Below are 15,480 nucleotides of genomic sequence, written 5' to 3' on the forward strand. Positions count from 1 at the left end.
CCCAAACAAGGAGGCTCTGAGGATGACATAGGGTTGCCTCCATCAGAAGGTGCTTTGGCATGATCTCCCTGTCCTTTTTAGTTCTTGGTTTAAAGTTCCTGCAGATTTAGCACCTGTCCCAGATCTGAGTTGCTCCTAGGCACCTGGAGTGTGTCATTAACCAGCACTGGCTTCTGGCCTCCATCGCAAGGCTTGAAGTCTGGAGTCTGAGGCACCAGTACCCAAACAGCGGGAACTGAAAAGTACACAAAGTACTCCAGTAAAAGGAAACCTAATATTAAAAATATCCTCATACTCAACTATCAATTAGTAACACTAAGAACAAGGTAAAACTTGTAACAGTAAGGCAGAATGCTTCAACAACAGTCCTGGGCAGTAAACAGGAACTAAAGGGGGTTGGGCTCTGCCCTTTAAACCATCACACACAAGCATGAAGCAGCAGGGGTTGCGTGTGCCACCATCAGGTGCTGCAGATGGAAGTCTCCGATGCTAGTGCACTGGGCATGCACACACCTGAAGTGGAATGGACATATACAATCACTCAAAGAAGAAGCAGTCATACAAAGAGGAAGTACATCAGGAAAAATGAATGAGAAAAAAAATCATACTATGAACAGGAGCTTTTAAATAACCTGTTCTATCTACAATATTGCAGAAGAAAAAAAATGTGTGAACGTCAAGAATGCTGATAAACTAGAGTATTTAGATTAAACATTTATTTTTTTCATATATTCACAAAATCTTCACAAAAGTACTGAAACTCAAAAAGGAACTAGACTTGAATCAAATACAGAGATGAAATATACAAGACAAATGAGCAGGCAAACTAAAAGGTCTTGAAAGTATTTTACTTCAGATTGAAAAATGAACAGTTCAACTGTTCTGTTTAAATAAAGATTTGCAAGATATACAGTATTTTATGAATACAATGCTGGTCATTTGAGGCAATGTAAAATACACCTCAATTTTTCCTTCATGCTTCTTTTCTCTTTTAGAAAGATACTGTTTACCAAAAAGAAACTTGCAGTCCTGGAAAAGCTATTTTCCATTAAATTTATGAAAACCATAAATTGAGGCAATCCTAAGATTCCCAACGGAATCAAGATTATCTTCCCGCTACCACCACCTTAAAATTATCACATGCTTACTGGAACACTAATATCTGCACCCTAAGAGTTCATCTGCTTTCAACAATGAGGGTGATTCTTTTTAAAAACACTTCAGTGTGGTAAATGCGATACAGATCTTTGCAAGTATTAAGTGTTTGGAACAGTTTTGCTAATAGCAGCTAACAATACTGGATTAATATAATTTATAAATAATTGTTCCCTAAGCGGTGAACATAAATCTACACATTCACAATAATCTAAAACAAAATAAATACTGTGATTATGCATAATGTGGTACAACGTGTACTAGTTTCTATGAACAAAAGCGCAACATCTTGTTAATAAAAATTATCTGATCAGAATAAAAATGTGACTCTAAAATTTAAAACATTGTCAAATTAACATCACTTTTTAAGCTCTTAATGTTTGTATGAGTAAATGTTATGAATTTCCATCTTTTGGAATATATATTTTCCTTTTTGAAGTAAAACACCAATATGTTGTTGAAAATGTTTATTTCAGTGATGACATTAGTTTGGGTCTTGTTTTAGCATTATTTCATTTAAAAAGTCATTGCACTGATCACTGCCCATTAAAGGTCAGGTTGGTCTGCAATGTTTTGTATATGTATATAAAAAAAGTAGTTCTAAAAGCTAACCGTACTTTTTATAAAAACATCATCTCCAAGACAGCTGCATTAAATGCATGCAGGTATGCTGAACACAAACTCTTTCCTCTTTAAAGAAAAAAATGTTGAAGTAAATGCCACTTAACATTCTATTATTAAAGTGCCCCCAACTTCTTTTTCAAACTATACACGTGAAGGTAATCATACATTTAATTTGCTTTCATGGCATTAATTTATTGCAACCAAAATTTAAAGTGTAACTGAACCAGACAGTGTTAAAACTTTTGATTAAAGGTAACAAATTCAATGAAGTGGTACTAGGAGGCTAGGAAAGGTTTGGGTCTTTAAGGCAATACAAACTATATTTCTATTATTTGAAGACTAATTTTTATTAGTGTCAATATAAAAATGCTTAAAAGGGGAATGAGAAAAAATATTTTAATAGGAAAATGTACTTATAGCTTTAACAGTTTTTCTCTCCCACATGAGTTTAGCAAAAATATATTAAAGACCAAAAAAAAATGACTTTGAGGGAAAAAAGGCACAAACAAAAGGAGTGGGATTGGAGCAGCCCAGGAATGCAAACATTTATAACAAATGGAGTTGGCTTTTTTTCTTTAAAAATGGGAGACTGCTGGCGGGGTGGTGGGAAGAGGATGACAGACAAACTGAAAACCCCCCACTGCCTAAGACGACGGAACTCTAGAAAATAAGGTGAAGGTTATTTGTCAGAGATGACCAAAAGGTCAGTGTTTACACAAAAGTACATGTACACTTTATACAAATGAGACTTCATTTGCCACCATAAACCTTTTTCTTTCTAGAGGAACAACTTCTGAAGATCATAAATGTTCTATTAAATCATTTCAATGTGAAGGAAAAGCAATTCTGAGCAATATAACTAGTAGTGTCTTTATATAGATGTTATGACGACAATTCAGATTTTCCAAACTAATCCTGAGAAAAATTCTGTTTACAATTTAAACAGTAATGTTATGTAAAAAGTATTAACAAATCCACTATTACAAATGTCAATTTTCCTATATGGTCATCTATATATACACACAATAAAATGGTATATGCAAAAATAATAAAAAATCATGCACGAATTACTTTTTCATCTTTAAAGGCTGGGTTTCCCTCAAAATACAATTTTTCACCTTTTTTTTCCTTTTTTTGTGTTTTGTTTGTAATCTGCCAAACACACTGAATACTACCTCTACAGTTCAGCATGAGCTGATGGGAGATAAATTTATTTTACATTCAAGATTTTATATGCTAAATGACCCTGTTGTAGCATATGACATCAAATGATCAGCTTTTTTCCTCTTTTTGCAGTGATCAATCTTCACGATCCGTTCCGTGGCGAGCTGGGAAAAAAATGCAGTTGCTAATCAATGTCTGAACAGTCTGAAGCTCCACAAGAGATCCAAGGAGTCACTATCAAACTATTCTGTAGCATGAGATCATTGCACACAGAAGAACAGTCATAAAATAGGCAACTATCTACAAAGGTCAGAAAGGGCCACGTCTCTCTTGTGTTTCCTCTTTTTGACATGGAAACACTGATGTGATTTACTGCCTTGATGCTGTTTGTTTGTCACTGAGGTACCGTGGTTTGCGTTTGTTGGACCCTGGAAGCCTTTGCTGGAGGAAGAGCGAAATAACCTTGCTGATCCATGCTGTAAAAGAAAAAGGACATGGTAAATCAACATTAGAGTAGAGTAAATAGAATATGGCTGTTACAACACTTGTATTACTGGTTAATAAATAAAAACACTACAGCTTCAAGAGACAGTGCATTTGAAAAGAGCTTGACATGAAGGGAAGAATCACATCTGTGCTTAGCCTGCAGCACAGAAGTTCTCTTTCACTTCAGCAACCTCAGAAGAGACACAAACAAGATGCTGGGCTCCAGCCCTTAAATAATACAATTAAAAGAACGACAGGATTACATAACTTAATTCAAGGTACAAAGTGAAGTATTAGTCCCTGTGTTTTAAAAAGGATAAGACTGGTTTTTTCTTGTGTGCTACATGCAAGCCAGAACTGTAACAGTTGCACTATACCTTACTGGAATAGATTCAGAGTCAAGAAAATGGGAGAGATGAGGATCACCCAATGGTATTTCTTGCACAAGGAGAGGGCAACATTCACCCACATCACAATGCACAGAAAGTGCTTTATGGTTCACCCTTTGAGATACATAGGGCCTAGTTTGCAAAGTGTCTAATTTACTATTCGCTGGAAATCTTTAACAGATGTCTGTAAAAATATTTACATCTAAATAAGTAGAAAAATAGTTCTGAAACGCTACCATTCAGGAATAAAGTTCCAGACTAATATTTAAGCTGTTCTAACTATATTCCTGTAAAAAATGACACGTCACCATAAACTGAAGCTGTGCAAATCGAACACTGCTTTGAAATCATGATTTTCCAGACTACTGTATTGTCACAGGACTACTGTTTAACAAGAGGGACTTCGCCTTTTGGTGTTTGAGATTGTCAGTCAAATTATTTTTTACCATAATTTTTTTTGGGTGGGGGGAGGGGAGAGTTTGATCTTTGTGCTAAACTAATTAAATATGCATTTCTCCAATAAAAAAACAGAAACTCTTAATTTGGGAGGCAGGTCTTAAATTTGAATATAAATCCTTATAGTACAGCTAAATGCAGGTGACAGCTAACATGTCAGGCTCATTTTCTCTGGGGGTAATCACACAAAACTCTATTTGTGCAATACCTCACGAGGAAAATAGCCCTCTTACTCTACTGTGGTTTAAAAATAGAAATGAAAGTCAGCAGGAAAAAAAAGAAAGGCTCCACATTTTCACCACAAACTGTCCTTTCCATAAGGTCTTCATACTTTCAGGATAACAGATACCATTAAAGTAATTAAAACGTTTAAGATTTCTTTTAAACATTTCACAAACCTGCGATTTGTTTGTGCTGTTGGATGTATTAGCTGTTTGGCTGCTTTGCCTTTTCCCACTGGACTGGGAGGATTCCAGTGCTATTTCTTGTGACCCCACTCTGTTTGTAGTAGACTGATGGCAACTCAACTGTTTAGAGGTTTTGCATGGTGTTCCGTCAGAATCCTTCATGCAAATATAGGTATTAGTAAATTTATATTTTTTAAATAAAACTAAAGTGGACAAAATTGAGGAGATAAACATGCTGGTCCTGCTAAATATTAATCCTCTTAATCCAGGACTCTAAAAACAACCAACAAATGGGTGCTGGCTTGCAAATACATTGATGCATGACCGATTCCATGAGATCTTTAAATTAGTATATTAAACCAGATTAAAGAAATAAAAATGGAGAGTATTCAAACAAGTGTTTATCAGGTAGTTTTGGAATTTTTCCTACATTATATTTATTTCTACCTATCTCTTTTGAAACACAGGTATTTTACAGATGAAAAGGAGGCAAAGAATGTGATTGTACTCATATAAGGGAGAGCACTTTTCATAGAGATGTAGAGGTACATTATGTCAGTTATGTGTTTTCTGGAAAAACAATTTATTAGAATAAATAGGAGTTATATGAAGAGCTTCAGCTTACATACATCTGAGATATGTAGGAAATGATTGGTTATGCCTATATTGTTACACTGTGTACATATACAAAAAAAGAGAAAAAAATCTAATCAAGTTTCAAACAAAAACTTTTAATACTTACTACATCACTAGAGCTGGACAAAGTAGAAGATGAGGAAGACAATGGACCTGATGAAGAGTTTGAAGAATGTTTACTGAGTGTTTCTGAAGTTTTACTTCTAGATTTTCCCAGTGCTTCATTCACTTCAGAGAGATTATTGTTACACTTGTCCAGCTGCTGAGTATCTACTATCAAAGTTACTCCATTACCTGGAAGGGTAAATGGAAGAAAGAGTATTAATTTCTGTTAAGTGCTGCATTTTGCAAATATAGCACAGCATTTCCTCAGGGGTAGTCCCAGTGAAGTCAATGAACTGCACGTATGAGTCAGAGCTTCGGGACTGGACTCACACTCAAAAACCCAACTACCGTATGTGAGGAAAAACTGCCACCAACTATGCATAGTCCAACTACATGAAAGTTCGAAAGGGAAAAAGCATTTTTGGGGTCTATCCGTTAGCTCTCCTTGTCTTGGATAGGATTGTTTTGGGATAGATTTTCAAGAATGCTCAGCTATCTACGAGTCTAAATAAAATGACCCAATTTATAAAGTGCTCATCACCCAACAGCTCCCATTTTTCCCTCAGTGGGATCCCCTGGGTGCTCAACAGTCCAAAAAAATCTGGCTTCTTTATTTGGGTTCCTAATGGGAATTATTGGGTGCAAAGCTCTTCTGAAAATCTCGCCCTGGGTGTTTTTGTGAAAAGTGGTAAAATAAGGAGCAAGAGTAGCGTTGAGGGAGAAGCAGCCACATCAAAACAGGGTAGACTGTGTTAAGGCAATTCTCACTATTGTATAAAACTAAACTGTTCCGGTTTCTTACATATAGACAGAAGCCGCTTCTTTAGTTAAAGAGGAGATGTAAAATGCCCTGTTCGTATTTAGACCTACACCCTTTAACTGATCTGGGTCAAAGGCAGCAACATTTTTTTACATTGCTGACCATGCAAAAAGCTTGCAAAGCAAGCATCACGCTGGGTAGCCAAATCTTACCATTGCATGAAGACTCAGTCCGACTCTGCATTCCCCAGTGCTTTGATATCCACTCTCTGTATGAGGCCACTTCTTGCGTTACTCTAATTATTCTTCCTAATATACTGTAAAGAAAACAAAAACAAAAGCAAAACCACGGATTAGTTTTAAATACACAGGAATATATGTAACTAATGGTTTGACTTGACATTTAAACTTTTACCTTTCAGTTTCATTGTTGGGATAATATTTAGCTATTGGTGATACAGCATGGCTCAAAACAACATATGCATAATCAAAGGCCTGTTTCACTTGCATGGCACCATATGAACTCCTCCCAACATCATTACCTTAAAAATAAATACATAGATAATCCATTAATTCTATGCAATGCTTACTGACTTTGAAACACTGGAGTAAGAGCTCACAGAAAAATGAGCTTTTAGAAAAAAAAGGATTTGCTTTCTTTGAAATCCTGACCCACCTTAAATCATTTCTTGTGTGGGATAAAATTCAAACATTAATGAACTGAGAAAAATACACAAAGAAATCTAAAACCCCAGAGGTAACTGGAATCTATGATACAAGTAGATGTCAAAATTGGAAAATCCATACACAATGTGAAAAAGAAAGCATATACTGTATAAAGAATAAATGCACCTATTTTTGTGTCATCTTCCACATGAGGTTTCAAATAAATAAGGCTTTGTAATAGCAATAATCACCCTTTAGTCACTGTCAATTATACCAAAAACTGAACCCTATTAATGGAAAATCAATGTTGTAACAACACACAGTGAAATCACTAGGTATTCAGAAAAAAGAACAGGAGTACTTGTGGCACCTTAGAGACTAACAAATCTTTTTGCAGATACAGACTAACACGGCTGCTACTCTGAAACTAGGTATTCAGGTCACTTTAACTCATGCCATAGTATCCTGTTGGTTCTATAGAGATGACAGGCTAACCCCTATTTCTGGAATGCTTTATAAATAAAATGAGCATTTTCTCTTGGAATTCATAAACACAGTCTTCAAAAACTGAATGAGGATTTTTTTTTTAAAAAAATAGTTAAAGAAATTACTTTTCCTGTTTGACTCCTTTGGGTTAAATTTTTGAGCCTACTCAGTATGCCATAGTTGACATTTTGCATATTAAACTATGATACCTGGCTGTAGTGGATCTTCAATATATAGCATTGATGGTCTATAGCCATCCAGCATACTCTTTTGCACTTCATCTTTAGCCACATATGAACCACCATCCTTTATTCGGATTCCAGTCTTCAGGTAATTGAAGTGACGTCCATATAATTCAAAAAATTCTATTAAAAGGACACCATAGTTGGCACTGTGGATACAGGCATCTTCCCTGGGATGTAGCTATTAAACAAGGAAAAATAAACTTGTTTTCTCTTGTCTTAAAGATTCCAGACTTCAAAAGTTTTTTATATTCCTTTTTATGGTCCAGAAATAACCTATCTATATGCAATTATCTTCCTTGACTTAAGCTGTTTAAAGTATTTAATAGTTGACAGTATCAAAGCATTTTACAGCATCCTTGTGAGGCAAGCAAGCATCCCCCAAATTTTACAGATGCAGAAACTACGTGAATTTCCAAGGCAACCAGAAAAGTTTGTGTCAGAGCATGGATTACAGCTCTGGAGTTCAATTCCCAGACCTGTGTGCTTGGAACACAAGCATAATTTAGCCTGGCCAGCTGGCTAAACATGGGCCATACACTACTGTGTATGGATTCTGAAGTATGAGTAACTGGCTGAAGTTGCCTTTTAGAATATGTAAAAACTTAAGTGGATATCAATGCATTTTACTGATCACAAAAATGCCATTAGTCATCAAAAGCGAGATCTGGGTTGAGGGTAACTAAATGTTCTTAAAACGATGTATGCTTGCTCAGCTCATTTGCTTAATACCCAGAATATTCTTTTAGTTGATCACTATTTCACAGCTGCTGTGGGGTTCCAACTCTGGGAACAGACTAAAAAGCCTGATCGTCAAGCTAGTCTTCTACTATGAATGTATGAAAATATATTTACTATTAAAGCATATCATTTATTCAAAGTTAAAACATATATGGAAAAGCCAGAACGTGATATATTCCAAATTTCTTCAGTACTTCTCATGAGTACCATAATATTGCTATACAGATATTTGTGCATTATATAATTAGTGCCAAAATATTTTATTACAATTAGCTGAATCCTCTAGAAATTAATAACACAGGTGATCCCATGTAAGTGGGATAACTAACCAAAGACAAAGGAAACAAAACCATGAGTCACATACTCACAGAAAATATACAGCAAGTATAACCCAAAATGAACAGGTATTATAAAGATATCTGCAGCTAATTGTTAATCTGATAATGTATGCTGTGCTAATTAAATAAAAAAGTGATAAAACGTATGGAGGTAAGCCTAGTTTCCCATGAATGATATATCTGATACTGATATACCAAAGTGCTTCAATCTGTGGGTGTGAAATCAAATGTTAAAAGTCTTGAAGATGTTATGCTTTAGTTTCAATCGGATTAAAAGTATTTGGGCTATAGGAAACTGAAGATACATCATCACTGCAGTATAAGAACATATCTTCCCAGGATTGAAAAATGGGAGGAATGAATAGAAAATTAAATTGTAACAGAAGTGGGGATTTTTTTTTTTTTTTTTTTTTTTTAAATAAAAGAAATATAGAAGCAACTTAGAAAAGTAATACTATATTGCCATTTTGGGATTCTGGGACATTACAATACACTCCTCTACTCAAAGCATTAAAATGCCACCTGAAACCTCTTGATAATATTATGCAAGCATTAGTACACAATTATCCTAGATACCTACATATTTTACGTACAGCTGACAAATGCCCAAGTCGTGTACAGAGAAGACAAGATCGAGGAAAGGAAGAGAAGCGGACAAGAAAATTAATCCTGCCAATACCATAAGTATTTACAATTAATACTTTTATTAGATCTTGGGGGTTTTAACATGGACAAACCACTTGTGCTTTACTCATGGCTGTGATATGGTCCAAACCTCTTAATGGAATACAGCTTTAATATGCATTGTTGGTGGCTACATTAGTCTTTATTCCTTAGGAATTTTCATCTAATTTAAAGCATAAATCTGCATGAATCACAAACTGATTCCACTGGATTGATTCAGGTTCATAGTTATCAAGGATGTTAAACCACTGAAGACAATTTTTCCCCTCACCACATAATTTGTTTTTGGGTTTTAGTGAGATATATGGTTAGCCTTTGATGGATGTTAATCACCTGTGTTAATGAAATTTATGGTTGTATTCCATGCCAAAAAACCTCACCATCTGAACGGTCTCCCTTTTGCGTCTTCTTGAGAGAGAAATGAAATGGTCATGACTTAAGCTACCCTCTCACTCTTAGAGCAGCTCTATGCTGCACACTCTTTACAGCAGTGTGCAGTGTACATACACTGCATGCCTCCCTAGCATGGGTATAAACAGCAGGGTAGACAGTGAGGCACTGCTTTAGCGAGTAGCATATACATACATGCCAGAACCTTAGGGTTTATACTCCACATGGTTCTCTATATGCTCAAGCAGCAACTCTCATGGCCACACTGCTATTTTTAGCAGCACAGTGTCCCGCTGTCTCCCCACTGCAGGAGTCTTTCTCCATCGCAGGGAAAGACTCCAGCAGCAGGGAAAGGATCTGGCAGCTCCCTACAGCAGGGACAGACTCCACCAGGATGGATCTGTCAGAGCCTTTCCCTGCTTGCAGCTAAAGACTCTAGCAGCGGAGAAAGGCTCTGGCAGGAAGGAGGCAGCAGGGTAAGGCTCTGGGAGCTCACTGTGGCCGGAACATTTCCCTGCTACCTTCCAGAGCCTTTCACTGTCATGTGTAGCTATGCATATGCTAGTGGTATACAGTGTAGACATACCTCTAAGGTGGTCCCCAACAGAACAACATGATGTCTCTTGTACTACCGCTGTTCAGAATGAATCCAGAGTTTAAACAAAGAATTTCAGGCTAAAGGAATGCCAAGAAATTACCTGGAATGTGGTTCTATTCTGAAAAGTGGCTATGTAATAAAAAGAGATACTCAGTCAACAGAACCATGTGCATGCACACATGCATGTGGTAGTAGCACTAAGAATCAGATCTGCCAACTTCAGATAAAAATGTTTAGACTACTTTTTATACTTGTTAAACCCTCCAAAGCAAAACACAGCTATGAATGTGAGATCTGGATTATAATCGGTCATATTTTCACCAAGTTTTTAAACTAAATTCCAATTGTAGAACCAAATTCGGTCCTCATTTACAACTGTGCAACTCAACTGTAGACAATGAGGTCTACAGGCATAGAGTGCAGAGTCTGGCCTTCACTGGTAATGTTTCTGATGTTGCATGAGCAGGAAAGAACATCTTGATTTTCAGAGCGAGGTTCAGCTGGCAGTTAAGGGGAATATTTATATTATTTTAAGACTTTTTAACTGAGCAAATTTAATCGGCAAATCACTGAGTGACAGACCTGCAATGCTATGATGCCATTTTTACAGTCACTTTTCAGAGTAGAACCATACTATAAATTTGAGGAAAAATGTAAAAACAAAAAATAATTAAGTTAAAATGCTTAAGTAACTTAAAACAAGAAACAAATCCTTTTTGCCCTAATGGCATCAATAATTTCATTTAACTTACCTGGAGGAAGCTGACAGCCATTAAAAAAAGACTATAAGAACCAATTCCACCTGTGAATACTTCATTAAGGTCCCTCTGTAACAGGAACTGTTTTAATACTAAAACTAGATATGGTAATACAGGATATTTCTGAAAAAGAACAACACGGATGTTAGGCTAATATTGTACATATGTACACATTTGCTGTGAAAACTACACCAAAATTGGCTGTTCATAAACATTGAGACCAAGATAAACATATAAACACTGACTCACTATATAAAATGGTAAAGTGATGGCCAAAAAAAAGACATCTTTTGGCATTTTTTGGACATGTAACGGAGAAGAGGTGGACTTAACGCAGCTTATAGACAAAACAGTTTTTGCATTTAAATTAATGAGGGGAAGTGGTCTTCTATTACTAATATCTATTTCAATAAATACAACCGTAGAGAGGAAATGAGCTGGTTTTGTTTGAATCAAACACACAGACATACTTCTTTTCTTACAAGATTAGACAAATATGCACTGAGAACAAAGGGAAAGTCTCTCCAATGTGTAGCAGGACACTTAACAGGTAACAAAGCTCCCCACTTCTCAGCTGATATCCAAAACAAACTGAGGTCTCGATCCTGCAGACACTTATAACTTAACACCTTTGGAGTAGCCCATTGAAGTACCTATTAAATACAAAGCCATTAAATCTACGAACTATTTCAGAAAGTACAGTCACTTACCTTACAGTGACTGGTTCTTAAGAGGTGTTTTGTCTGCAGGGATCCCACTCTGGGTTTCTGGCTACCAGTTCTCTCTCTATGGAGCTGGGTTTCAGGGGTCTTATCTAAATAGACTGCAGGACTCCCCCCCCCCCAGCACACTAGGCATCAAATCTAGTACCTGGAACTAGTGAGTAGTGCTGGACAGAAGTATGTACTAAAGTTCCAAATTGCTGCCCTGCAACTTTTTGATAAGGACATTTCTCAAGCATGCCAAGGAGATCATTTGGGTCCTAGTAGAGTGTACTTTAATATGAGAGGGTGGAGCTAATTAATTTAGTTCAGAGGAGATGTTAATGCCATCCAATACCTATTTCATGAAAGTCTTTGGGTCATAACAGTCCACCCTCCAGGCCCGTCCCCAGGTTTCTACAAATAGTCTAGGTGACTTACAGAAAGGCTTTTTTCTACGGAGGTAGTTGGAGAGGGCCCTCAAGACAGAGCATGTCTAGTTTTGGTCCTTCATGCGTTTAATGAGTTTTTGTTTTTGTAGCTGTCAAGGGAGACACATTGGAAGGTTTATGTATTGATTCAAAAGGAAGTCTGAGACCATGTTTGGTGAGGTCCAAGAGTAACCTTGTCTTTGTGAAATATAGTATAAGGAGGTTCCACTATTAACACCTGAATCTTGCTCAACCTTTGAGCAGAGGCAACAGCTACTAAAAAGGCTGTCTTCATAGAAGGGTGGCATAAAGAGTATGAAGCTAAAGGTTCAAAGGGGTGGGGGGAGATTAATTAGGTCCAGGAATACAATATTTAGGTCCCAGGAAGGGGAAAGTCCATTACTGGGGAAAGTGTGTGGATCACATCTTTTCAAGAAAGTAGACCTAGATGGATGTCAGAATACACTGGAGAGTGACAAGCAGATATTGTGGCTAAATGAACCCTAACCAAACTGGCTGAATGTCCCGAATGTTTCAAGGGTAACTAGTCCATAACAGGAACAGATGTCCATGGATTGAAGATCATGCTGAACATCCCAGAGTGAAAACAGTTTCCATTTGGAAATATACATTTGTCTTGTAGAAGCCTTTATGCTTTGAATCAATATATCTTGTACCTCTATGGAGCGGCTCCTGACTATAGCACTTAACCAGCTAGCATCAGATATACAGACCAGGGGTCTATGTGTATGATTGGAGTACCAGAACTGATGTACCTATGCTGGTACTATCAATATTAGCCAGCCATTGTCCCGTCTTACTCTTCTAGAGACTAATGGGATTAGCAGGAGGGCATACATCAACTGTCCGTTCCAATGGATCAGGAATGCATCCAAATGGGAGCCTGGATTCATGTGTCCTTGGGAGCAAAAATGCCAAGCATTTCTTATTCAAGTTGATGGCAAACAGGTCTGTGGTTGGAAACCTCATTTGAGGAAGATTTGATTGAGGACCAAGTCTTTGGAAGTCTGCTCATGACTTGTAAAACACTTACTGTTGAGTTAGTCTGCCAGATTGCTCTGAGTAGCTGGTAGTGTAGAGCTATGAGACTGATTTAGTGTTGTATGCACTAGTCCTGTAGATGAAACCGCTTCTTGTCAGAGAACAGATGATGTCACTCTACCTTTTCTGTTGACATACTGTGTTACTGTAGTCCATCAGGACTTGAATGGTAGCCCCCTGGAGAAGGGGCAGGAAAGATATGCATGCTAAATATATCACATTCCAGTCCAAGTATAGATGAGACTCTGTTGGGGATCACCAACCTTGTTTCTGAAGACTGTCTAGGACTGCCCCCAGTCTTGTTTAGAACCATCTGTTAACTGAGTTTTGGTGAGAGATGGGAACGTGAATGTGATGCCTTGGTAGGCTTTTTGCGGATCTTTCCACCAGTGTAGAGAGGACAAGACTTCTAAGGGACCTACAACCTGAATGTTCATGCTGTAAGTGCCAGGTTGATTATAACTACCGTTGAAGAGGCAGAGGGCAAAATCCGTAATACAGTATCACAAGTGTGAGGATGCCATGTGGCCCAACAACCCAAGAGTCCTTCTCTACGGTTCTCAGTTGACTGTATACATTTGAAATGAAATACACCATGGTGCAAAATCTCCCCAGCAGGAGATAAGCTCTCACTGACCTGGAGTCAAAAACTGCTCCTATGAATATCATTGTTTGAGTGGGCATGAGAACAGACTGACTGATCTTGAGGACTAATGAGAAGAGGTAGAGAACTGTTTGTACTCTCTGGTGATCTATTTTGGAGGAGTTAGCCCAAATCAGCCAATTATCGAGGTATGGATAAATGTGGAGGCTCTGTCTTCATAAATAGGCTGCCACTAGCTAGAAGCATTTGGTAACAATTGTTGGTGCTGTGGGAAGTCCAAATAATAGTATTCTGTACCTGTAGTGCCCATTTCCACCTGTGAAATAGAGGTACTTTCTGTGGGCTGATTAGACACATGGAAGTAGGCATTTTGCAGGTCAAATCTCACCCTGTCTACATCCTCAACACTGGTATGTATTATAGAAGCTAGAATGATCATCCTGAACCAAACGGATGAATACGTCATTCGCCTGAAGTCTAGAACGAGGCATCATTCTCCTTCCTTTGTCAGGATAAGGAAGTACCTTCTCCATTGCACCGATCTGTAGAAAGTAGTCCACCTTTTCTTTCAGCAGTATTTCATGAGAGGGGTCCCCAAGGAGGGACAGGGCTAGAGGATGAAAAGATGTTAAGGACTGAAACTGGAACCCATAGCTTTTGTTGATGAGTTCCAGGATCCAGCAGTCTGTAGTGATTCCATTCCAACACTCCAAAAATAAAGAAAGATGGTTGCCAAATGGGGGACAGAGAAGTATACCTCAGTCCAAAACTCGACCATGGTGTCAAACTTGCTGCTTCTGGTTAGATACTGTGTGGCTTGTAATAGTAGAGGAGGTCAGTAGCAAGGTCTTTTCCTGGGAGAGTCTGAGGATTGTTCCTGGTAATAGTACAAGGAGGCTGGTGTTTGCATAGGTAAGGTTTGATGTCTACCTTGTCTCCTTCTCTGAGCTGGAATCTAGAGATGGAGGGACTGAAGTGTTGTTCTAAAGTCTTTGAATGAGAGGAGTGCTTCCTCTGTCTTGACGTTAAAAAGGCCATGATCTTCCAATGACAAGTCCTCAATTGTGAGGTCTCAACTTCTTTTGGTATGCAGTACCAAATGATTGCAGTCATAGCGACCTGTGCATGGTGACAGAAATAGCCACTGTCCTTGCAGCTGTGTCAAAAACATCTAGTGCTGTCTGTAATACAGACTTGGCAATCAGTTGACCCTCAGAAGATGAATTAAAGTCCACGTATACTGAATCCTGTGGAAGTCTGTCCATGAACTGGAAGATCTGTCCCAATTGAAGTAACCACACTTTGCTAACAATGCATAGTAATTTGCTTTGTAACTTGGAGGCTCGAAGAAGAGTAGATCTTTCTTCCAACCAGATCCAGTTTCTTGGATCTTCATCATTTGAATAACTTAGGACAGCCACATTTTGTTTTTCTGCAGCTATTACCAGAGATTCTGGAATAGGATGGGTGTAAAAATACTTGAATCCCTTTGAAGGGACTTGATAAAGACCATCTGTCTTTTAGAAGTGGCTGAGGCCTGCCACAGATCCTTGGCCATTTCAAGGATGCCCTCATTCATGGGCATCACTAGTCTGCCT

The 15,480-nt window shown here is 37.8% G+C and overlaps 1 protein-coding gene across 2 annotated transcripts in view; it reads right to left on the reverse strand.

Annotated features, from left to right (window-relative positions):
• Nucleotides 1–701: 701 nt before the first annotated feature.
• The window catches only part of TENT4B (terminal nucleotidyltransferase 4B), a 52,470-nt gene continuing 37,691 nt past the window's right edge, over nt 702–15,480 (reverse strand). Inside the window, exons 6-12 of one of the 2 annotated variants that reach the window (XM_077830986.1) lie at nt 11,079–11,207; nt 7,543–7,756; nt 6,597–6,723; nt 6,395–6,498; nt 5,424–5,611; nt 4,673–4,837; nt 702–3,419 (exon numbers count right to left, since the gene is read on the reverse strand). In XM_077830986.1, coding sequence (XP_077687112.1) covers nt 3,240–3,419; nt 4,673–4,837; nt 5,424–5,611; nt 6,395–6,498; nt 6,597–6,723; nt 7,543–7,756; nt 11,079–11,207 — 1,107 coding nt within the window. In that variant the 3' untranslated portion in view covers nt 702–3,239. The remainder of the gene's footprint in view (nt 3,420–4,672; nt 4,838–5,423; nt 5,612–6,394; nt 6,499–6,596; nt 6,724–7,542; nt 7,757–11,078; nt 11,208–15,480) is intronic. The other variant, XM_077830987.1, reaches the window with a different exon arrangement.

The sequence above is a fragment of the Eretmochelys imbricata genome, chromosome 12 (genome assembly GCF_965152235.1).
Source record: "Eretmochelys imbricata isolate rEreImb1 chromosome 12, rEreImb1.hap1, whole genome shotgun sequence".
NCBI lineage: Eukaryota > Metazoa > Chordata > Testudines > Cheloniidae > Eretmochelys > Eretmochelys imbricata.